The sequence below is a fragment of the Symphodus melops genome (genome assembly GCF_947650265.1).
Source record: "Symphodus melops genome assembly, chromosome: 10".
Taxonomy (NCBI): Eukaryota; Metazoa; Chordata; class Actinopteri; order Labriformes; family Labridae; genus Symphodus; species Symphodus melops.
The window spans coordinates 21,544,977-21,570,647 of NC_136700.1; the positions used below are offsets into that span (position 1 = coordinate 21,544,977).

The window sequence follows — 25,671 nt, forward strand, 5'->3', positions numbered from 1 at the left end:
AAGAAACACTGAGGACAACAACAAAGTACTGAAGACACTGAACTCACGAAACACTAGAACACAGAGAAACAAGAAGAAATTATAAAATAAAACACTAAAGACCAAACGAGAAAATGTTAACACACAAGGGGAAGAAGCAACACAAGGGAAGAATTGAGAACTGAAACAAGCTAACTAAATCTAAAGTCAGCAATACAAAACGAAAACAGACCAAATCATGACACAGAGGTGAGAGAGCTCATAGTTTGTCAGCCACAGCAGAGTCAAAAACAGAAGTAAACTACGCTGTGATATCTTTTTAATCAAAAGACCCTTATGACATATGACTTACAACAAGTACCTTTCAGATATAACTGCTGGTTTGAATGATTATTATGGCCTGGATCTGTCAACAAAATTCAATCTTTCAAATGTGTATCACCACAGACTTCAAATGGAAAGTGTGCCTCAGCCTCCTCTCGTTGAACTTGATGAAGCCAAAGTATCCCCGTGATTTGAGCTGACATAATGTAAATTTGCAACCATTCTGCACAGTACGAATCTGCTTAAATTGCCCCCCCGGGGACAAATAAAGTTTTTTAAATTGAAGCGAATTGAATTGCTGAAAGAGTCCCGGTAAGCTCAAGCCACTCACAAAGAACATACATTTAACTTATTGATGAAAGGTCAAAGGGCCCTCAGGTTTCCAAAGCAGAACAGATTCTTGAATAGGTCTGAAGCAGTCATTCCTGGTTACGGTAAGTTCAACGACTCTTGTGTCATTAGTGGACTATGGTTTGTACACATGGGGTAGGGTCTGCTTACAGATGCTTAGGAAATGTGTGTGTATGCTGAGACTATACATGCTGTTGAGCCCTCAAATCATACAAAACTGTGGTTGATTGAATTCAATTATGTTGATTCGATTGAGGTTTCTGATATTGGAGTATCAGAGTAAACATACCTGTACTATAATTTATTAAATAACGGTTTTCAGGTTAATTGACAACAGAGCTATGCCTGCTTGTGTCAGTGCTAATGAGGACGAGAAAAGAGAGACAGAAGAAGAGAAGGCTGCAAAGATAAAGAGTTTAAATAAATTAAGAGGATAAACCAGAGAAAAGGGAAACACATTACATGTTCTAGCTCATAAAAAAGTGAGATTAGTAACTAAGTGAAAAGTGTTACATTTTCCACATTCAACTTCACGTGACTATTTGAGCCTGAAGAAGGAACAAACAAATTCATCTTAATTTGCGTTGAGCTTTTAAAGACGCATGGCGAAAAAACTCTGGACTTTAAATACCTGACTCACAGATCTGTCATCTTTTGGCCATTTCAAAGGGTTAAAGTAGAGTCAATCAATCCAGTAATCTGCCTGTTCAAACTTAAAATGACCCAGATCTCTTCCATTAACCATGTTTTCTTCTACAACAGGTTTTTTCACCTCACTGAATGAGGGACTCTTGTCCTATCAGTGTTATTTACATTCAAAGGTAGCAGTGACCCAACGTACTTGTTTCGCAACTATTGAATGGTCCAATCTGGACTTGCTCCTCATTGTTTCCAAGTTGTTTAGTTGTTTTTTGCATAGCCTTATAATACATAGAAGTTTTAAAGTTTTATTTTGGGACTTTTTAAGAATTTAATTATAGAGAGGATGATAGAAATTGAAATCAGGGAGAGAGAGAGAGAGAGAGAGAGAGAGAGAGAGAGAGAGAGACAGAGAGAGGGAGTGGGGAATGACGTGGTGAAGGAGCCACAGGTCGAATGCAAACCAGGCTGTCTGCTTTGAGGACTAAAGCCGATGTACATGATGCACGCAAAGTAGCCACTAGGCCAGCAGTACCCTGCATGGCCTCATATATAATTGTATAAAGTCACAATTAATTATTCAGTCTTGGGCTCATTAGTTAAAAAATAGAATATATTACTCATTATTTTTTTTTTGTTTTTAAGTAATATCATTACTTGTAAATTCATGGCAACAGTCATTTTTTACACTACACAATATGACTTTTTATAATAAGCTACACGTTTAATTAGTTCCTTTTTTGGATGTAGCTGTCCATGAGTAAGGGGGGAGGGGGGGCATGCTTTGTGGACATGAGATGGGGACAATTTTCCCTATTGAAAGTCACGTATTATTTAATGACACCTTTTTAAGATTGTACGGTTATGATGACTCAAGCATCATATTTGTTTTATTTAAACTTGACTTCTTTCCAGATAACGCCACAGGGACACTTTTCTGAGCGTTTCTCTACTTTTCACCTTTACAGTAACTGATCTGTCGCAACTGCAGAGAAAACATTCAGAGGCCAATGAAGTTGTTTGAGGTTGAATGCTTTTTATTGTATCTGGCACAAGCTTCATGTTTCACACATACACTGGTTACACAGCTGCAGCTGATGTTGACTGTGCATTTTTACATAAACAGAGTTACTTTGAGAAAATGCATTTATTTTCAGCTCAAACTGAAATCAGGAAGCAGCTGAGGATCCACCAGACGTTATGCTGGGAAAAAAAAAAGAAACACACAATTGAAAAGAAATATAATTCTTAAAGGCATGTGTTGGCATAGACTTCTTTCCTTTTATTGTGTGATTCATTTTGATTGGATTCCTCAATTAAAGATCCACAGAGAGAACAATTCTACTTTATAACCAACACATCATAAATCTGACAAACGTTTTACTTATTACCTTTCTTAAGATGAAGATATTGGTGAATGAAGCCTGATGGTATTAACGATCTTTACCATACATACAAGGGTTGTTGTAACAGGCCTCATCTTGATCACCTGAGAGAGAAAAAAGGACAGATTTTAAAAATGGGTAAAATTGTTCATTTGTCTAAAAAAGTATTTTAACGTTTCAAGGGAGCAGGGTTTGTTAAAGTTAGTAGTGGTCTCAGTAAATAACGATGTCTGGTGCAGAGAAAGTTTACTTGGCTGGTAGTAGTCGTATATCTTGACTGCAGCTGACTGCAGGTTAATCACTGAAAACTCCTGTATAAGGTCCAGTTCGTATTGGATGGGGGTGTTAAATGATAACTGTTGGAAGAAAAACAGTTTAGGCAATCAGAAAACAAATCTGTCAAGTATTCATTAGTCTTTGTCACTGCAATGTCTCTCACCTCTTTTATGTACACCAAGAGCTGGTCAACTTTCGATTCAATACGCTCCACTTCTTCTTCAAGCTGTGAGTGTAAAACATGAATAAAAAGCAGAATGAGGGGATAGGATCAAACCCTGAAATATGTTTGTAACAAAGAAAACAAGATGACAAAATTAAATTAGATCAGGTAATTTCATTTTAGTAACCATGGAGCTTGTGTCATTCAAACCTGCTAAGTAGGATAATGAACATTGATTTTTAAAAATCAAAATGGATTATTGTGATCCCAGCAAAGGTCAGTGGGAACACAACATTTCTAGTTCAACAAAAATAATGTTTTAAAGATGATGATGATGATTTGAGATGTTTTTATTATGTCCAGCTGTAGTGGCATGATCATGTCATGAGCTGTATAAATGCTACAGGATTCTGTCCCCAAAACATATATCATCAAATGTTGTTGATATCATACAAATAATTTTTCAAAGCAGCATTCAGGAGCTTTCTTTTTTTGTGGATATGGGTGCCATCCTCTGGACATGGTATGTAACACGGCATCAAAAAATTACAAATTATGGTGAACGCACATTACTATAGTTTCTCATATGAGGACCTAGCCTGTCCACAGTCGTTGCAACTATGACAAAAAGTCCATCCTCTCCATTTTTTTGCCATGTCCAATCGTTGTGCTGAAACAGCCGATGTCAACATAAAGGGAACTTATCCTTCCCCAGGGTGGGTGACTCTCCCACAGCTATGTGTGTACCTTTGCCCTCCAAGTCTGCCTCGCAAGTCCCTTCCAGAGAAGGGTGTGGTCAGACACAGCTCATTTGCATTTAAAGCTATAGACACAGGAACAGTCTGTTCTTGGCAGGGCTGAAATGTCAGAGTTTGGCATGCTAAAAGCAGGATCAAAGTGAATTTTTGGGAAGGAAATTACATGTTTTTGGATCTCTGAGACTTATTTAAACTGGATAAAAAGAGATGTAATATGTGCCTTTCAGGGTATTATCTCACCTTCTTCAACGACAGCTGGCATGGAGCAAATCCAGAGAGTATTGTGATATCCAGGATCACCATGTTTGTAGTTGGCTGTTTTCCAGTGTATCTGAAACACAACAAGAAACAGGGGATTTTATTCAGTGTGACCCAAGATTTTTTGTTTGCAGGCCATATTCAATCTGAGGTTTGTGGAGAGGCTTCTTATAGTTGAGATATGTTTGAATATTTCCTACAGTATATCACATCCATCAACAGCTACGATACATTGGCGGACTATTCCCTACAAGGAGGTTACAATCCAGACGTCCTCTCACATCTTAATACTTTTGACTTGCATGGTAGAAGTTCTGCAAATATGGTCCTGATTCACAAAAGGAATGTCCAACTTTTTTCCCCTTTACCTTTGCAACAAAGTTGAAATGGCAATGCATGGGTAGAGGGCTAAATGCTGTCTGTGTTGCAGAGTAAATTGCATTTTTGTGCCTCAGTGCTTTTACACATTTTTAATCAGCCATCGTGTAGTCATTTGGGGGAAAACAAGTCTCTTTGTATGCAAATCAGCCTTATTGCTAAATTCACAAACAGCCAGGGCAGTGAAAAGAGTATCATCTGTTGAGAGTTAGTGGTAAATGTTACATGCAGAATTTCCAGTGTTCAGAGATTATGAGGAACATAATTAATACAAGAACTTGAAGAAAAGTTTGTCATTTCTCCTAGCATTTATCACTTGCTCCTGGGATGTGATTGGAGAAATAAGCCCTCAAACATTGCAACCTTTACTGCAATTTCTTTTTGAAAAATCTGCAGATGTGAAATCACTGGAAAGTTTTTGTGAGCATAAAGTTAAAGGTAAATCTGGGATATAAATATTTATTCACAATGACATCACAATCACAATATTTCACTGCTGCATTATCTGCAACAAGCTGTCAACGAGTACTTACAAACACTTCATAGTCAAAGTCATCTTGGGTCTGGTAGATGATTTGCATGTCGTACTGAGCTCTACTTCAAGAGTGGTTCCTTGTGAAATAGCTGGGATGTTGTAGAGATAAGAAATCTTGGAAAGAGTTCCACAATTAAGTCAATTAATTTCATTACAATAAAAAAAACAGTAAATTGTAAATATGGCAGTTCCCCTTCTTTGTTACTAGTGAACCAGTGACAATAAGGCATTATTATACTGTCAGACATGTGCACACATAGACCTAAAAGGGGAATTGAGCACCAGTGGTTTTTCCCTGTGCGGAGAGTGTGCTTCAACGTAACAAAAATATCAGGTCTGGAGCCCTCCTGTCCACTGCCACTTCCAACACACATTAAAGCGCATATTTGCTTACATGGACACTCTGTCAGTGTGAGTTACTCTGACACAGCAGTAGAGCTCAGATATGTGATCAAAGTATGATCATAACTGTTGTTCATTTTTTCAAAGATTTTTATGATGATTTCAATGCCACTATTGTGGCATGTGTTGTTTTATTAAACTGACTTCTTACTACCAATGTCACTAAACCATACAAAATCAGCATCTACTTATTTCCTGCCAATATTGAAGATCAACATTCTATAAGCTCCGTGGGACGTAATCATTCACCTGTGTGATAGATTTTTGTCTTTGTCATTTCATCCAATTAAATAATAACAAAAAGAAAAGAAAAAAGAGCTTCAGTTTTGACTGACCTGCACTAACACAAACGCACTGCCCTCCACCTTCACTGTGAACGTTCCTGTCTGCACCAGCAGCAGTTGCTCTTGGTAGAGCAGCTTGTTGTTCCTGTTCACTTCAAAATTCAGCATACCGCTAGAAGTAGTGATCTTCACTGTGCTCGAACCTTCAGAATTAAACACTCGGGTGGAGTAGAGAGCGAGAGCCTGAAGGGCGGCCACCGTGTCCTGTGCAAAACAGAGAATACACGTAATTATTACTTCGAAACTCCAAAGAGGAACTTTTGGTTAGTGTCGAATTTGGTGACCCCCGGTAGACTGCTCATTGTATCACGTATGATTTTGTCCTGCACATGTATAAATCTTGCTTTTTTTAAAACAAGTTATGAAAAGTATAAAAAGCATCTTAGATAAAAATAAATGAATAACTTTGTTTGACAGCTGCCTGACACCAGAAGTTTCTGGCAATACAAATTTCTACAGTATATTAAAATGACCAACCGCTCCAATTTTGGTTTCATTTGCTCTTCTGGGGTTCGTTTATAGGCATCAGTGTTCATTTCAATGACTTTCATAACTAGATAAAAAGCCTAAAAAATGCTAAAGCTGGAGAGTATAATTTGGTGTGTGTTTAGAAACTAGGTGGCCTGACCTAACATCTACCTGGGCAAATTAGATTTCACGGTTTTAAACTATCTGAGGGTTACCTGCGTAGAGGAGAAGCCTCCATAAAAGTTCTGCTGTCTGGTCAGCCACCTGACGATGCTGGCGGCGTAGCCCAGTTCTTCCCTGGAAGGAGTGGCACTAAGTAAGGCGAGCAGCACGTAGGATGTCATCTCGACAGACAGAGACAAAGATGTGTCTGTCGCTGTCTGTTCCCAGTGGGTCAAACCTCCTGCACACAAACGCAACAGGTGAGCGAAAAAAACCACCAGGGCCTTGCAGGGTGGCATTTTCTGATCCAATTATCCAAATAAATAGTTACATCAGTGAATGCAGAATTGATACACAATATTTATTTTACAACCAAAATTTAAAACATCAATCAAGACATAAGGTTTCTAAGATGGGAGAGCAGCTTGCTTCCAGTGGTCTCGTGCTCTTTATGTTTTGGCAGCTTTAATGTTTTACTGTTTATTAACTGCTTTACACTATTTTGCATAATTCTTTTCCGATAACATGCCTTTAGCTATTGTTCTTATGTTGTGCTTATCATTTTCTCTGTGTATGTTTTAGGTTGTTTTAGTATAATATTTCTGTGTTGGATATGTGTATATAAAACAAAAAATACTTGTGGAGTTCTTCAAGGTTCATGGGGCCTTTTCTGTTTAACATCTACTGTACATGTTCCCACTAGCTCAGATAATAACCCCCCCCCCCCCAAAAAAAAACAAACAAACAGTGAAATAAGTTAAAACTACACAGATGACACACAAATATTACAATGTCCCCAGGTGTCCATGGTCCCATAAAGGCACGTGTAAATGCATATAGAAAATCAATGAGTGGATGTGCAAAAATGTTCTCCAGCTAAACGAAGACAAAACTGAGTTATTTATTTATTTTTGGAGAAAATGTGGAGTGACTAAGGATCAGCATGCCGCTTCAATCAGTAAGAAGGGAAAGTACAGACCAGGCAATAAATCTGGGTGTAGTGATGGACACAGACCTACATTTTAAAAGCCACATTAAGACAATTTGTGAAATGGAAAAACTTGTCCATGCATTTATCTTTAATCAACTGGATTACTGTAACAGTGTCTTTTCAGGTTTGCCTAAAACATCAGCCAGACATCTGCTGGTGATCCAGAATAATTCTGCATATGCACAAAAAGTGTGCATATGGACAGTCTGTTTTAATATCTGTGCTTTATTGCATTCACAGTTATCCACAGTAAAAACTTGCAAAAGAATATATTTAAATGAGCATTGGCAGCATTTCTGTGCTTCCTTGTGGCAGAAAGGAATTTTGTATGAACTCATTGTTATCTGCCCTAAAGAATGTACTAAATATCAGGGACTTACTGTACCACAGACTCAATATTTCTCTAATACACAGTCTTCTACATCCTTAAGAAAGGAAAGAGTGACATGTGCACCTGACCATACTGTACATGATTTTAAGACCAACCCAAGGCTGGGAGCTAAAATAGCTCATTTTCTATTAAGACAACATGGGTGCTGAACGAGAGAATGACTGCTGCAGTGGAAAGCAGGACAGGCACCTGTACTGGGCACCAAGATGCTCAGCTCCGGGTTTACGATCGTGCTGGAAGGCTGAATCCAGCTCATACTGGGAGTTCATACGGAAATATTGATTAGTTAATGAACTTCAGAGTGACTTACTTTCTTTAATTGCCACGCTATCAAGTTGACTCAAAAGTAAGGTACGGGTTGCCATGTCTCCTGCCAGTGTGAAGACATATGCCTGCAAAGCTTTAGTGTAGGTGTTTTCAAATTTATTGAGAGACTTTTTCAGGAACAAGAGGCTCTTAGTGATAGAATCCTGTAACAGATTGAAGATAAAGAATAAAAGCGAGAACATTTTCACTACACATCTTCCATCTTTATGAATTGCTGATGGTATAACGGGATACATAAATTGATAACATGAACAGACAGTTTATTGGGAAACAACACAAACTCCTTTCACTGAGAGGAGTGTACTCACAGTCACTGTGGATTTACTCTCCAAGAGGGCAGCCGTGACATAAGCAGTGATTGTCACATCATCAGAGACACCGCCCTGCAGAGAGGAAGCATCACAGATATTACCATCACTACATCTTTCAGAGGATCAATTGACATGCAGTGTTTTTTCCAGTTCCAGGGCTGAAATTAGATTAGTAATCTGACATTTATCCACCAACAGAAACTTAATTGTTTGTAATATGACCAAATAGTATGATTAGCCTTAGTAAGGTCCTTTACCTGCTTTTGTAAAGTGTCTCGAGATGACACCTGTTATGAATTGACGCTATATAAATAAAGATTGATTGATTGATTGATTAGCCTAAAACCAAGGCCTATAAATCAAATAACAATGGCATCTAGTGGTGAAATTATCTCCACTATAGGAAAACTAAAGCAAGAGTATAAACCAAAATAATCAAACATTTCTGAGGGATGTTATCTATCAGAGAAACTGCTGGCACCAAAATCATGTTCTAAGTTATCTCACTTGTCAAAACCGTCAACATGACAACTAGAAATTCAGGATTCTTGAGCCAAAAAGTTACATTTTTTACTCTTACTTGATCATAATAATCCAAATAATTCAGTGCAAAATACATTTTAAAACACCTTGTCTTTTCTAAATGTATGCAAATTCGACAGGAGAGTATCACAAAAGGTTTGTCAAAAGTACAGTTCACAAGAAGGTAGAATGGTAGGAATTTGAAGACTCTCATAATCAGAGCCCAATGAAGCTTTCATTTGTCACTGTTTACCTTCATTCTGTTGTGGAAGATTTTTCCCAGCTGTTCAAAACAGCCATTGTTCTTTTGTGTGTTCAAAAGCCAGGTTTTAGCGTCGTTGATAACTTTCGGATCGATAAAGATGAAATTCTGGGCCTTGACAAAAGATCTTATCACGAAGGCAGTCAGCCTGCAGAGTAAAAAAAGATATTTCAGACAGCGAGAAGCGCTCGACCCAAGTTTTATTTTTCACAAAGGTCAATAATATGTCAGATATACCACTGAATGATGAGGTAAGTCTCTAGGCTAATGCTTACATTAATAAGAAAATACTTAATAATACCTAAAAACATTCACATTACACAATAGTAATATTACATGTGAGATATTATAGGATGCAATGACTGGTGCCAACAACTCCCAGTGTTAGAGAGGTTAGAGCAGTCAGAAGACTCTAGATTTTTTCAACAATTATTTTGAATACCTGTTATCACAGCTACCTGATTAAACAAGGAACAGTGAACAAAGCTCACCTTTGCAGAATTTCTTCCGTAGAGACCCACAGCAAGTTACATATATATCTACGGTGTGTTATATCATTTAACTACAGTATGTGTCTTAGCAACCACAAGTGCTGTGATTGGTCTGCTGGGTGACATTTTATTTCCTGCATTAACAGTTTCTGTTTTGGGAAAGTAGGTAGGAAGGTAGCTTAGAAATCAGTTTAGTGTTTTTTTTTTGTTGTTGTTGTTGTTGTTGTTGTTTTTTGTTTAAATTAACAGTTGAACTGTTATTGAGTTGTCCTGTGGATTATTTGGAGTAAATTACTAACATGAATGTTCAGAGGAAACCTATGATAAGCATACAATGTTGCTTGTGGATCAGTAATATTCTCACCAGGTATTTCCTGTTCCTGATCCAAATGTGTTGAAAGCACCGTCCGGATTTCTGTAGTTCAGCTGTCTCTGGTAACCTGCATAAATTAGAATCATGATCAATAAGGGGAGTAACTGTACGAGCAACATTTCTTCCATCTGCATGTCTTTAAGTATAATGTTCTGTTTCTGCTGAAATGACTCACCGCTGATCAGAAAGTTGATACCCTTTGTCTTAATGTCTGGGGTCAACTGTTTTGTGACTTCCAGGTATTGGAGGATGTAGATGTTGGGGGCCAGACGTGCTATGTTCTGCTCACCGCAACCATATGGTAATCGCAGCTGGTCATCCAGGTTGTTCAGGGCTCTGCCCATGATGTCACCTGCAGCAAAACAGATTTTCTTTTAGTGCAAATGTCACCAAACTGACCTCAATCTCAAAATAGAGAATTTGTATTTTCATTATTTTAAGAAGTACCTCATAGGGGACTAAATACAATATTATTTTATTGCTTTTAGCAAATAAAGGAAATACTACAATGTTTTGGGATGAAAAATAGTTTCAAAATCTGTCATCCATGACCCTGAGCTTCTTTTTAGCATTTTTTCTTCGAAACTTAAAACAACAGCTTAGACAGATGTTTTACCTCCTTTATTTAAAAAAAACTTTTATAAAAAAGGCTCAACAGCAGATGTTTGAAAATATATGGATTCCTTTAATGGGATGAGTTTAAAGCACAATGTTTTTTATATATATGTTTATATATACGTCACTGGCTTCTGTCGGCAATGCTGCATGAAGAATGAAATGTTCCTTTAAATCCTTTCTAGATTCTGCTTAGATGGCAATAATACTCTCAATGTTGGTTGCCATGTTTTATGTAAAGAGAAGCCTTTTTGCTTTGCATATATATGTATATGTATATATATATATATATATATATATATATATATATATATATATATATATATATATATATATATGTATGTATGTATGTGTGTATATATATACACACACATTTTATTTGACTTTGTTTTCCTGTGATAATGACATTTTATATGTTTTATCAAGAGCTTGGCATTGTGGTTTTGCCCTTTTAAGAGAACAAAGTATTTTAATGTGTAAGCTTGTATTAGTTTACCCAGGACTGATATAAGATAACGTCCAGATCCCACAATCTCATTCTCAGGACGCTGTATCACTACTATCTCCGTCAAAGCTTCATCTGTAAACAAACAGAGAACAAGTGTCTTATGAATAGAGGCTTAAAATAAAGAGTCATTTGTGGATGGTCAGTGGATCAAGAATTGCAAAAAAAAAACAACAAAAAAAACAGAGTAAAAAAGAGATCATTGTGACACAATTTGGTGTTCAGGAAGCAACAACCACAGGAGGTTTATCAGTGATGAATTGAGAGACACTGTACATTTAACTGCACACCAACAAAAAAACACAACAAAGTTACCTTTTGGAAGCAGCAGCAAGTTGGACGTTACTATCTTCTTGATGCCCTCAGCCTGATGGGGAAGGAAACAACACTTTTTTGTTTGTTTGTTGTTTGTTTTGTTTTGTTTTGTTTTGAGGGGGGGATGCTTTTATCGCAGGTATCATTTTTAATCCTGTCACAGTCCTTGGCCGCTTCCACTCACCAGCATCATGACACAAATACATTCAAAGGCATGTGATTGTTGTTACACAACTAGTCACATCCAACTGTGAAGTTAGATATGTCGATGGTATATTATACTACAGTGCTCCCAACATTGAGCTGTTGGTTGTTTAAATATCAGTTGTCTGGCAATTTTTTTGGAGTAATCTGAGATTTGATGTTTTAAAGGTTGTGTTAGTGTCTTTGTTTGCACACACACACACACTCTCTCTCTCTCTCCCTCTCTCTCTCTTTGCAAATGTACATGTGAGGGAACTAGAAGATAAGGGTTTTGTACACTGGATTGGTTCTTGTGCATACTATGAAAATTAATCCTGCCCACTGCCTCATTGTATCACACTCACACAAATCTACCTTTGGGGACAACCTGTGACTTTGTCATCTTACTTTTAAGATACCAACCTTTACTTTAAGAGTTCTAGAGACCGTGTCAGAACGACCTCTCACTGGCACAATCACAACCTCATTGTTGCATCTGATACTAGATACCACAGTCTCAGCAGTCACAGAAACAGTCAGGTCTCCTGAAAACAAGATTAACATATTGATGTTTTTTTTATATGTATCCTGTAAATTCCAAATAATAAAATCAATGTTGTCTTCACTGAAATGAAGGATATGGTAGGAGTGGCTTATTTATATGCATCAGTGTTTGTATGCATGAACGCTGTGTTCTCACCTAAGGCTGAAGGGATCAGGGTCCAGCTGACGGTCTTGCGCTCATTAACACACAGACAGGTCGTGTACTCGACTCCAAATTTTGGCACAAGCCTGTACTCTGATGAGGGGGCTGCGGTCACAGTGATCTGTACAAAAGAGATAACAAAATAATAGATGACTGGAGATTTATAGAGCATATTTATTAAAATAAGATTACATTCAAAATGTTTTTGGAAAGCATTATAAGCACACAAGTGAATCTTTCGAAATATTTTTGATATCCAGTCATCATTAGATAATCAGCATCAGTTTCAGCTTTGCTGACATTAAGTATACATCATAAGAAGATTGGTTACCATGATGCAGCTGGACAGGTAGTTAAAGACGGTCGCCTTCAGCTCAAAGTTCTCGCCTCGGATGATGGAGTAAGGCAGGCTGAGCTCCAGGAAGAAAGGCTGGAAGACGGTGAGCTCTTTACGGGGAGCTAAACCCAAACCCATAGGGGACAAACAAAAAACCTCCGTCTCCCAGGTGGTGATGGTGTCGGGGACAGTAAGGGTCACAGTACTGGTGCCTTCATTTCTGTTATCGGCAGAATCACAAAAACAAGTGAAGTGCAACAGTCCGACTCCCTTTTTCTCATCACCAGTCACATTCAGCTTCCAAATATCTTGTGTATCTCATCTTCTCAAACAGAGGCACAAATGATTCTTTCTCATCCATACACCTCTCTACTTGTTAACCTGTTTTAATATCATGTCATATTGTTGCCATAAACTACTGAGAAAGAAGTTTTTACTCCACAATATATTGATATTTGGTATGTCAAGCTCTAATGTCACGTCCCACACTTATGGAAAGACCCACCTGGAGGCCATGGTTAGAGCAGTTTTATTTTTTATTTTCTAAACTAAAGATAGTTTATAATGAAGTCCTTGTCCTTCTCTTTCAAAATGTATCGTATTGTTGACCCAGTCACTTTAAAATTACACAAAGATGTCTGTACGTTTGTAGACTTTGAACCTACAAGGACGCATTCTCTTCCCTATTCAGTGAAAGAGATTCAAATAGTGTCCATGTGTTGGTTAATGCTCAAAAGTGCCAAACAATAGCTGTAGATTTTAAAATCTCTGCTTTTCTGTGGATGTTGGGTGATGAAGACAAGGTAAAAGTCACACTTTACACAACAATAAAAAAAACTTGTGAAGGGTTTTAAAATTGAGCTCACCCAATTTCAACCAGATCCCATATCCAAGTCTCTGGGAAGAAAGTACGGACTGTAGCTATTGGTGGAAGCAATGCCCCTTCAGATGCCTCAGCACGCGCAAGAAGTCTTACCGGCCGAGGGAAACCAATGCCTGAGGAAGAGTTCACACACTTACTCAAATGATATTCACTATGATGGCAGGTGGGGTCAAATATTCAAAATGTCCTAAGATGAAACACATCTATAATGATCACCTTGAAAATATATCACAAGGTAAAATACAAGGTGCTCTGCACAAGGTAGACATGCAAAGCCTGTGTTTACCTTTTCAAACACTTATTAACCACACTAATAAAAAAAGACGTTGCATAAAAACATAAAAATCAAAGACAAATCAAAAAAACACACAGCGTTAATATGTAAAAAGGAGTCAACACATCGGACACATTTATTTTTCTCCAGATGTTCATCATGTTCAATAATTTATTTAACTTGTCAATTTGGTGCATTCTTGAACTTATCCTTTATTAATAATGGGTCAGAGTTTAAAATACTTCATTGTTAGTATTTTAAACTCGCTGATTGCACTTATCCTTAGTAAACCCTGCTGTAACTGATTCTGGCTGCTTTCAGCCAGCAGCCGTTGTAGCCCTGTGTTCCAGTTTGTCTGCTTGTTTGTTAAAGTCTGTTTCTTTTATGCAGATTCGTCTACTGTTTTTCAGATGGGCTGGATGGAAAGATTGTCCATGTAAGAAAGAACAAAGTGTCTTTCCTCTATGAGTCTCTCACCAATGTTCTGTCTTCACGTTTCACCAGAATGCCCAGGAAGCAAATGTTGTCCTCATCATGACAAATGGTACATTTTAAATGTGCATTGCAGTTATTAAAGGGATACTTCACCCATTTACATGAAGCTTTGTATCATTAGAAACATGGTAGTAGTGTTGAATGGTTGTGAATCCAACCCTCATTTTGCCCTGAGACAAGAGAAATGTGTTTTTCTTTGCCTGGAAGTTTTCTTCATGTGATGCAAAAAGTGTCATATTGCATCACATGAAGAAAACTTCCAGGCAAAGAAAAACATATTTTTCTCGTCTCAGGGCAAAATGAGGGCTGGATGTGTATCATGTTTCTAATGATACACAGCTTCATGTAAATGGGTGAAGTATCCCTTTAAGGTAGTCAGGAAATTGCAAAACAGTGTCAACAGGATCCTTCGTAGGATTTACCCTGTACCTACATGAGGTGCATCTAATTAACTCTTTTTCTAACATCTGTGAAGACGCCAGAAAATATTCTGTCAGAAGAGGGCAGCGGTGTGCTGTTTAAACAATTGTAAAAAGGAATCACCTCTCTCGGAGTAGATGAATTGTCTTCCTCCATATTTGAGACATGAAGGGATTCGGATATCCAAGTTTGTCGCCACCTTTAGCCCTACTTTCTAGATAACCAGACATGAAGGTGTCACGGTAAAGACAGACAAATAAGACATTATTTCGATATATGTATTCTTGATATTCTGTATTGATTTTAGTGCAATGAATACCTTGAAAACTGTGTAAGGGTCATCTCTTCCAGGGTGGGGCAAAATGAATCTTTTTTGCCTACAAACCACACAATCTTGAGGATCCTCAATCTCAGAGGGAAAATAAAATGACTTCGTGACGGGCAACAAGGCAAATATCTGAAAAAGAAAGTTTTGGTTAAAGCTTATATTCTGCATGTTTTTGCAAAATAAATGTTGGAGGACTCTACATCTACTATTAAAGGTTAAAAAAAAAGGTATGGCTACCGAATGGCAAATTTGAATGTGATAACAATATCCTGTTTTCTTTGATCCAAATCTAATCCAAAACTGCCATTTCCCAAATTTGTTGAGCAAAAAAAAATCTCCAACAAATCACGCAGAACACACAACCAAACAGCCTGTAAAACACTCTGCTCCTCCTCATTCTTCAAGTTATCCCACTTTTCAAGACCATCACCATGACAACCAGACTTTACGAAGGACTTTACACTTACTAGGAGCTAGGTGAAAGATTTAAGTTGTAACTTCTGTCTATGTTTGAACAATCTCAGCTGGTGCAACACCTTAAATGTATAACGTAAACTCAATTTCTAAATCAAAAAAATATTTTAAAAAGTAGACTATGATTTAAAGGGATACTTTTACATGAAGCTTTGTATCATTAGAAACTCATGGACTCACAACCATTCAACACTACTACCATGTTGCTAATGATACAAAGCTTAATGCAAATGGGTGAAGTATCCCTTTAATTGATTTACAGCTGGTGCTACACAGTGGAGTGCATTAGGAGAAAAAGAAGAAAATGTAAGTGAATAGAACTCTAACTGGGTAACCAATGCTGCTAATAGTCCAAAAGATCATATGGCATTAAGCAACATATGCATCTACAGTATAAGTTGTCCAGCCATTACCCTGTTGATATCAAGAGTTTTCCCAGGCTCCTTAATGAGGACGCTCTTGTCGACAGCGCTCACACCACACAGAGAGAAAGGCAAAGCCGTAAACTTCAGGGTGTTTTTCTCTCCTGGGACAGATGTGGATGGAGAAAACTCCACTGACACCTGACACAAAGAAAAATTGTCAGTGGGACACAATAAAAATGTTTTAGAAGCCAAGCCTGTGAGACCCTGACCTGGTGACTGAAGCACTTCTCAGTGGAGAAGTCAGCACTGTTGGCGATCACCTTCTCACTGGGGAGGACAGCGTAAACCACAATCTGGATATGTGGAGACATCTGAGGGATCACTCTGATCTTGAAGGATATCTCGCCCTCAGCCACTGAAAAAGTGAACAAGCTTTTATGGACTCAAATTATATCGTACAGTAAATACCTCCAGAGATCAGAAAAATGCAGTTGCCAAATCTTGGGGCTTTGCCAACTTGAAGGGTAGGCTTTAAGACTGGCTGAACACTAGACGATTTGCCCCCCCAAAGATTGGGGGCCTGATTTGAGTCCTGTCACCACAGATTATTGGTTCAAATAATCCTCAAGTATTATTTTACTGCTCCAGATCAATCCAGAAACTCACTAATCTCAAATAATAAATATTTACAATCAGTGTTTGGGCTGCATCCGATGGATTTGTGTCGGCCTATAGCCAATTAAAAGGGAGCAGACTGGAAATGTCACCAACCAGATGTTGCATACTTTCTTTATTATGTCTCATGTAAAACATCAGCTGTCCTTCCTATTTGCTTTTCTTCTGAAGACACGTTTGATCACGCAACTTTCTGTGACAGCTCGTTTCTGTGACATCTCCACTGTGATCTCTTTATTCCAAATGGCAGGTGTTTGGTCTTGTGGTTTGGCCAGATTGTGTTGTGTGTAAGATCAGAGGATTATTAAAAATAAGTAGAAGCTTACCTTTTGTCTATGGTCTCCTACCTTTTTAAAATCAATTTAGAAAATTGTCTAGTCTGTAGCCAGTCTAAACATCATTTGCTATCAACCTGTTTGATATTGTACTTCAATCTTGGCAGATCCATGTGTGACGATGTCTCCTCTGCCTAGGACCTGAGGATGAGGTCAAAGGATGAGTAATGCAATGGAAAAACCTAATTTCTTTAGCAGTCTTTAAGTTATTTGTTTGTTTGTTTTTGCCTTAATTGAATGTACAGCTGAAAACATAAAGGAACTGTGGGGGGAGTTGACATACAGACAAATGCAGAGATAACGTTCAAACCCACAGCCACTACTACAAGACCTCTAGGCTTTTAAACACATCACAACTTAGCTATCTTTAAGGTTTCAAACTTCACAAAATCAACACTAGCTGACCTCTGAATTGATCCCAACCTTGGTGTCAGCACATTGTCAGCAAAATGTTATTTATTTTATTTGAAGAAAAATTTCAAAAAAAGTGAATGCAAGCGATAAATCTCAGTCCATGTCCTTGAAAAAAATTGTACTTAACAGAAAAATAAGTGAAGGTAAAGTTTGAAGACAGGTTTCAATAATCTGATGTAAAATCCTTTTTTTTAAAACACCTTAGCTAGGAGAACATCCATTACTTACAATCCAAACCACAGTCGCAGAACCTTGTGTCTCTCCCACTATGGTGTATTTGATGGAAATGTCTTCTTCTGTTTGACAAGGAATTGGTCCCTCCTTCTTCTGCACCTCTAAGGAGCTCACTGTTTTAGGAGCGACCTGGACCAAGGACAACTGGATATATCCTGGCTCAATGTATCCCTCTCCAAGAGCAATTAAAGGTCGTCTCCGATCAGGCCTGATATCTGCCTACATTGCAGGAGCAGAAACACAAAAAACTTAGCTCATGAGGGTTGAGGAATCTTTGGAGAACAAATATTTGAGTACAAAATAATAAATATGACCACAACTGTAGCTTATATATCAGCAGCTTGGTGGGGTTTGCCTTAGTTAAAAGGAATGAGAGAAGGAAACATTTTGGGGCCTCTTTGTCTCCTGACAGACCGAAAATGTCCAGCTGTTATTAAACCAACCATGAGCATCCTGACTGCACTCTAAACACACACACACACACACACACACACACACACACACACACACACACACACACACACCAGTAACAGACACACACGTAAAAACAACGCTCTGCCTTCAAACCACAACAATGCTTCTGAAGGGTTCCCTGCCAGCACGCCACACTCCTGCTGAGCAGCTTTCCAAAATTGGGATCTGAACCAATTGCACGGTCCGTTTGGTACCAAAGAGACCGAGAGGGAAGAGACTAAATCCCCCTGCTGGGAGTCCCTGACCCCAGTGTAGAGGGCCTGAGGAGTCCTGGAGGTGTTGTGGTGACCAGGGTTAGATTAAATGTTTTTACTTCCTAACCATATATCAGTCAGACTTTTCTGGATTGTGGTAGAGAGAATGAGCAGCTTTTAAAGACTGATTCTATTAATGCAATCATTTTAACGTCCTGAGAAGAAGTTTGCAGATCTAATAACAAAGTAAAGTATAACATGCTGCTTTTAAACAAAACTCTGACAAAAGAACATAACAACACCTTGCCTCAATTGATTTTTAGGTCAGTCAAAAAAGACGAGCTTACTGGCACTTCCTGTGGCAAATACTGTTAATATAGAAAGTTTTGGTATTTGCACACAGTGATGACGTGTTTTTGGGTTTGTGGCAAGGGTTGTGCTGTAGCAAACGCCAACGTTTGCAATCTATAGATAAATGGAGCTCATGTTTTTTTTAAGAGAAAGCAACTAAACTGGAGGCCTTCAATAACCAGGGATCATTGGACGCTAACACTATTGCATATTTCTCATTGTGTAACAATGTTTTTCTTTCCTAAAAATAACTCTGTGTTTCATAGTATATCACTTTGAAGCTGTCTCCTGCCTCTAAGTCCTGGTTTCAGTGAAGCACTTATTTAAGAATACATCTTAAAATTAGTTGTTTGTGTTCATTGGATTCCCAAATCCAGAATCTGGTAAGAATTGCTAAACATTGTTAATATGGACATAACTGGACAATGTTTAAAATGCAAAATATTTCAATTCTAAACATGCATTTAAAACATGATGTTAATCTTGACAGCAATCTTCAGCAATTAATGGTAATTACAAAGATCAACTGTTGTATTTATACTTACACGGAGTTGGATCTCACTTTTAGAGTTTGCTGTGTTGTAGAGGAAAACTGCGATACCATCAGAGTTTGTTGTGAGTACCTGTACCTTAACTTCCACCGACAAACTTTCACCAAAGAGGTACACCTTCAGGTTAGAAATGGGTACATCGTTGTAATTAACTGCTTTGATCTGTTGGAAAGAAAGAGGTGTATCAATGTGACTGAATCAGGCTCTTTAAAAGCATCAATCCAGCCCATTAAGTCTTCAGAAAATCTTATGACAATTTAATATCCAAAATATGAAATGGTGTTTATATTGTTTCAGTGATAAAAGATCATGGATATATATTATGATTATTATGAGATATATATGTATATAAAATGTGACTATAAGTCAAATAACATGTTGGTTATATAGAGATAAAACATGAAGTTTGTGTTGTTCAATCATTTTGAGTCAGATTTAAAAAACTTTGAAATATTGTGATCCCAGCAGAGGGTTTGATTCTAGCTGAATATATTAAATGTAATGCAACATTTGAATTATCAAAGCATTTTTACAATGATGTTGATATACCGGTGCACTTAAAAAATAAAAAAAAATAAAAAAGATTTTGCTCTTGAATTGCTTAATCATGTCTATGTCACATCACATGAGGTAGACATTGGAGTTGAGAAAAGTCTTAATTAGAGATTTGGTAATTAAGTTGTCTTTGAAATTTAGGTCAAAGTAAACTGGATTACCTGATCTTGGACAGAAAAAAAAGATTTCCAAATCTGGATCAATTTCAGATAAAACCTGCTATGATGTGATGCTAAAACTTACTTTTCCTGTCACAATTGATCCCCTCTCAAAAGTCTTTGGTGTGTCAATAAACGTCAGCTTTCCAATAACCAGGGAAATCCTTATCCTCTTCTCTTGTTGATATGTTATTCCTGAACAAGAGGCCAGTGTGTTACAACTGTCTAATGCTGTGTGATATCTTGTATATTAACTGTCTTCAAAACATAAATGTTGTTGAAGTCCAAGTCTTGCCTGTTCCCTCCTCCTCCACTTTGGCCTTGAGCACAAGGTAATTCTGCACCACTTTATGGTCAAGTCTTTTGAAAGCGGACATCTCGAAGACAAAAGTGGCACAGCCTAAATTGTCCAACTAAAAAAAAAATAGGATACATGATATGATACCAAAAAAATATTCAAAAACATGTTTTGTCAGCAGAGGAATAAGCATGTTGCTATGGCAACTGTACCTCTATTGTCTTCACAACGCAAGGTGGCTTTATCTCCTCTGCATCCCTGAAAGGCCCAAACCGACGAAGGGGTCTGCATATCTCAACTTCAATATTACCTGGCACAGGCTGTTTGAATGTGTACCTGAAGAGATGGAGAAAAGGATAAATAAAGTTTTAAGACAGTTTCTTCCGCAATTAAAAATAATTTAGATTATTTTTTACAGAGAGTGAGGAGTGACAGAGCTTTAACTTACTGTGAACAAACTTTAGCATAGATTTTTTTTTGCCCAATGCTAACTTCATCAGATGCCTCTATATTTACGTCAAATTTAGGCAAAACTGCAGACAAACAATGATTGTGAGGATGTCACTTTACTATAAAATGCATTGCTGGGGAAGAAAAATGAAAAAAACCCTACAACAACTTACCGTATTTCTCCACCTTGAATCTTTGAAAAAGTTTGTTTTTACCAAATGTCACAATGATGGTATAGCTTCCTTCTCGGGCCTCAGAGTTAAAAGAGTAGGACAGCTGTAATATTTTTCCATCTGATGTTTTATTCAACCATTGTCCAATCTTGTTGCCATTGGGATCCTGTTGAATGCAAAACAATAAAATGATGCTTTGTTGTGTTTTCTTTTTTTTAGCTTCTTTGCAACTGGATTACAGATGAAACTGAGTGACACACATTCAATAAAGCTCTAATCCTACAGTATGACTGCTGTAGCCATCTTTAAAATAGATCCAAATCTATTCAAAGCTCGGCTTAATTTAGCGTACAGATACTGTACGGTAAAAACATTAAACCTGTTAAAACATTCAGCTAACACCAAAATGTAAAACAACCTGCTATCCCCATTCCCTCCTGAAAAAGACCAAAACCAGGAAGTAAAAACAGACAAGAGGAAATGATGTATACAAATTGCATTACCTCAATGTAGATGGTGTTGTACTGCGAGGAAAGACAAAGAGAGATGTTTGAAGGACAAATGAACAAAAGTTGTTAAAGTCATGAAATGAAAAATTGTTTTTTTCTGTTTTGAATGTTCCTGTGATATACATGCATGTTCATTTATCTGCCAAATATACTGAATTAAGGATTATAAAAGGATTAAACAGACAGACAGATATTGGCTTTTATCCTGTCAAAATATGCAGACTTGTTCTTCCCAAAAGACCTTTTTATTCATTTCCCCGAATGTTTTTGTGATTTTATTTACATGTGCAAAACTTATTTTAAGAAATTCAGAGCCGAAGGAGCGTGATGCCCCTGAGATCTCAGGCGCTCCCAGGTAGGGAACCAGTGCATTAGAATATGTAAGCAATCATACCCAATTATTGAATGATGTTGTCTTAATGAGATTTCAAAGATGTTCAAATTCTCACCAGCTGGGTTACAGGTATGAACTCAGTGTCCATGGTGACCACTCTGAAATTCACTGAGAGAGAAGCGAATAATTCATGTATCAAACAGTCCAAAGTGGAACCATTATTGTTTATCATCTTAGTGAAACTTCTTTTTTTATTCACGCACTAACAAACACTGGTACTATAGGCTAAATCAACACAAAAGAACACAACAGCATAAAATCACACATTTAACTAATTTAATGGAAGAAAGACAAGAAGCAGAACACACATGATGTCTTGTCTGTAAGTCTGTAAGTAAATAAATACATTTCATAAACAAACACACAGGTGGTGTAAATAGAAATGGACTTGAGCTTATAAAGCACTTTTTATTCTTCTGACTCAAAGCGCTTTTACACCACATGGCACACCTACACATTCACAAGCTTCAAGTGTCCTTCAGAAGAAAGATTTTGGGTTAAGTGTTTAAACCCCCGACCTTCTGGTTGAGGGACAACCAACTCTACCAACTGGTGTCACTGAGCAGTCCTAATTTGTTGTTTGAGTTATCCTAATCTGTTGCTCTCTTCTTTGCAGACATGCTTCAAGTGATGTGAGGACTACAACATGGCCTCATCATATGTTACTTACACTTTACAACACACACACTACATTATCTCTCATGCTTACACTACTGAATACACTCATATTATTATTTAAAGTATTTAGTTGTTCATTTCATAATTTTACACTTGTTCAGTAAATTACTTTGTGTTACAATTTAAAATGGTGTGTCTCCTATATTTGCATTCACAAAGAGACAGGGTGTGACATATATGTTTTCACTATCTGTTTTGATCAATTTATATTTGTATGTTTTTGGAAGGCATCTCTGGACTCAGGGTCTCCTGACCCCCGAGGGCACCACTGATAGGACACTTCTGTTACTTGTTGAAAAGGATTAATATAAAAAATTAACATCACTGTGCATATCAAGTACAAAAACACTAAAACATGATGCATTGGTTTCTCATAACTTGTGTTTTTTAGGTCACCTGTTTGTCCTGGGAGGTAGAGCGGTTTATCTGTTTGGACGAATGTCAATGGTTCGTAGGTTCGGATCAAGACTTTCCTGACTTCTTTTGAGTAAAACGTTACCCCTCGGATCTCCACCTCCAAATATGCCACAGCATCATTCAGCCCTGATGGAACCTGTGTGGGAAGAAGATGTTTAATAGATATTCAAAAAAATGCAGTGAATGCAATACTTGGTAGACTCTAGTAGTAGTAATAGTCTGTAAGTTCCTAAAGTTATATCAATTAAGTAATTATGAAAGCATTCAAAATAACAACAGATACCTCAAATAAGCAACAACCTCGAAGCAACAATAATGAAACACCAAAAGATATTATTCAATAACAGCAATCACTATGTATTTGGTTCAGATGGAACCAATGATATTATTTCAGATTAACCCTTCGTTCTTACTTTTTGTATTTGTGTTTTCATTTTTAGTGGCTTTCACGGAACAAATACCTTTCTTACAGTGTGTTATTATGTCACCTCGAAAATAATCAAACCTGGATTAATCCTCTTAAATCTGTCTTGAAGTAAAACTGCATCGATGACATCAAAGGTCAGATTCCCTGTGGGCATCAGCTCATATATGTGTGATGATAAATGTTGATAAAACTTTGAGGATCTGGATCCAATTCTTTGGGTCTATTTCACAAAAGGATTGTGCGGCTTTTGCACATGTTAAGCCTTTGCAATGGCTCAAAAAGCCACAATCTACATAATTCACAAAATATACACATTCACATATACATATGCAAAGTGCTCAATGCTCCACTCACAGCACTTCAGAGCAAACTGCACTGTCTCTTTTTGTTCATATTTAAAGGAGTTATTATGCAGTAATTTCTATGCAAATCAGCATCATGCAAAAATCGCGTCATTCACAAACATCAGCGCGAACATCCACATACAGTTAGAGCAGAAAACCTACACTCAGCTGAGAGTTGGTGGAAACTATCAGGAGTTGAATAAGTCCATGGCTGTCAGGGAAGATGCGAGTTCAGATTTTCTTTGAGTCGCTTATTCAAGTAGAGGGAGCTTTGTTTTTAAACCGAGGCACTCAACTGCTTTCAAGTCTGACCTGAGTGTGCTGCTCTGTGCAGTGTGGAGGTGCATATAGCGTCTCTCCACATTCAGACACAAAGCATGAGCAAAGTGCACAGATCAGGACAATTGATCATTCCTGAATATCACCACAGCTATATGTTTTGTGAGTGGAACCGGAGGAGGTAGAGGAAATTAGCAAAAGAAGAGCAATTATTTTAACCATGAACAGCCAAAATCCTGATCTTAGTGAATCAGCGCTGTTAGATGTAAAAGTGACAACAGCCACAGAACTGCCTTTACATTTTTTCCTGAATGGGACAATAAATCTTTCAGCTCTACCCAAATGGAATCCAGTTTGATTTTATTTTTATAGAAACTTTAAATGCAATATTGCAAATCTAGATTACAGCTGTGTGGATTACTTTTCAAAAGCTTTATATAAAACAAAAAACCATTGACTACCTGGATTTATTTTTTTTTTATTTAAGTTTTCAGTGGCTTTTAAATGCTCTGTAAGGAATTTTAGGGAAGCAAACAAAATAAATCAAACTCCATCCTGACCTGGAATGTATAGATGTTGAAAAAATCCAAATTGCATCTCTCCACCAACAGTGTTAGATTTTGCTGCTTGGTTCTCAAAGTGATGGTCGTGAGCAGAGTCTCCTTGGGCTCTATGAGAAGTGCACTGATGTGAGCTTCAGCTCCAGCCTCCAGAACTGCAGGTATGACTACTACGTAACGTCTACATGAAGAAACACACACACAATCAATTAGCAACTCCTCTATTGGACTTCCTCCTCCATTTCATTTCCATATGTCAATCATTTATAAACATCAAGTTAACATAAGGGGGTGAAACATTAGGATGATGCAGCAACAAAAAAAAGATTCATGCAAACTGATTCATTAAAAAAAAAAAAAAAACATGATAGAAAGTACTTCAAGTAGAGGTGAACTTACGTTGGAGTTGCCAGAACGCCACATATCCAGATCAACAAGACACAAAGTGTCCATGTCCATATCCGAGTCCCTGGACAATCCATGACTGACTGCAAGAGTCTCAGACTGGAAATCACTTCTATAGCCCCGCACCCACACAGACAGACAACCACACAGACAAAGTCATTAAGAAAGCCTGTATTCGATTTTCTTCTCTTTTTGATTTTCATATGTCAATCATTTATAAATATCAAGTTAATACCGAGTTTGAGGCTATCTGAAATAAACCCTCTTAACCAGCTTGACAAGGCAAGTTTCAAAGCTGAATGATTCATCATATAACCCATCATATACAAACTTTTAAAATGGTTAAATAAAACTGGAGCATTGCTATACAGAACAAACTAATACAAAAAAAATTCTAAACTCCTTACATTACATAGATAAAAGGAAAAAAACAAAGATAACAAACATTTAGAATAAAGTTTTTTTAAAAAGCCTCTGTGACCTCTCTGTGCAAACACGAATGACCCTGGTTGGAGAGTAAACCTTTGTGGGCTGATAAAACCATCAGCTCTTTCTTCAAATACTACCTCTGGTCACAATACAGTAAGGGCTACATTTGCTGGTACTTCGAGGTAAAACCATAATCACAAAGATTCTCAAAAGATTTGAATATTATGAATATTATGAATATATGAATATTATCTGACAGGAATGATGAATTTCAAATTGGATTAAATACAAAACATGAAGCGCTCATTGTATTTTAATACTAAACACAACATGATCAAATACTACGAGAAATGTTAACTCCTAGAAAGTTCGGACAT

General features: G+C 37.4%; 1 protein-coding gene across 1 annotated transcript; it reads right to left on the minus strand.

Annotated features, from left to right (window-relative positions):
- Positions 1–2,691: 2,691 nt before the first annotated feature.
- Positions 2,692–24,996, minus strand: LOC306830030 (alpha-2-macroglobulin-like). The gene is made up of 35 exons (XM_079353247.1): positions 24,860–24,996; positions 24,461–24,641; positions 22,830–22,986; positions 21,811–21,863; positions 21,356–21,376; positions 20,853–21,018; positions 20,678–20,762; positions 20,442–20,565; positions 20,227–20,344; positions 20,017–20,126; positions 19,213–19,380; positions 17,643–17,867; positions 17,078–17,141; positions 16,260–16,405; positions 16,039–16,188; positions 15,143–15,280; positions 14,947–15,037; positions 13,618–13,747; positions 12,746–12,971; positions 12,409–12,535; positions 12,132–12,253; positions 11,526–11,577; positions 11,202–11,285; positions 10,266–10,442; positions 10,082–10,157; positions 9,218–9,374; positions 8,440–8,514; positions 8,115–8,274; positions 6,476–6,663; positions 5,784–5,996; positions 5,045–5,160; positions 4,116–4,206; positions 3,118–3,180; positions 2,929–3,034; positions 2,692–2,782 (listed from the first exon to the last, which is right to left on the minus strand). Exons 1-35 carry the CDS (start codon positions 24,940–24,942, stop codon positions 2,727–2,729), a joined length of 4,299 nt encoding a protein of 1,432 aa, XP_079209373.1. The 5' UTR covers positions 24,943–24,996; the 3' UTR covers positions 2,692–2,726.
- Positions 24,997–25,671: the final 675 nt, after the last annotated feature.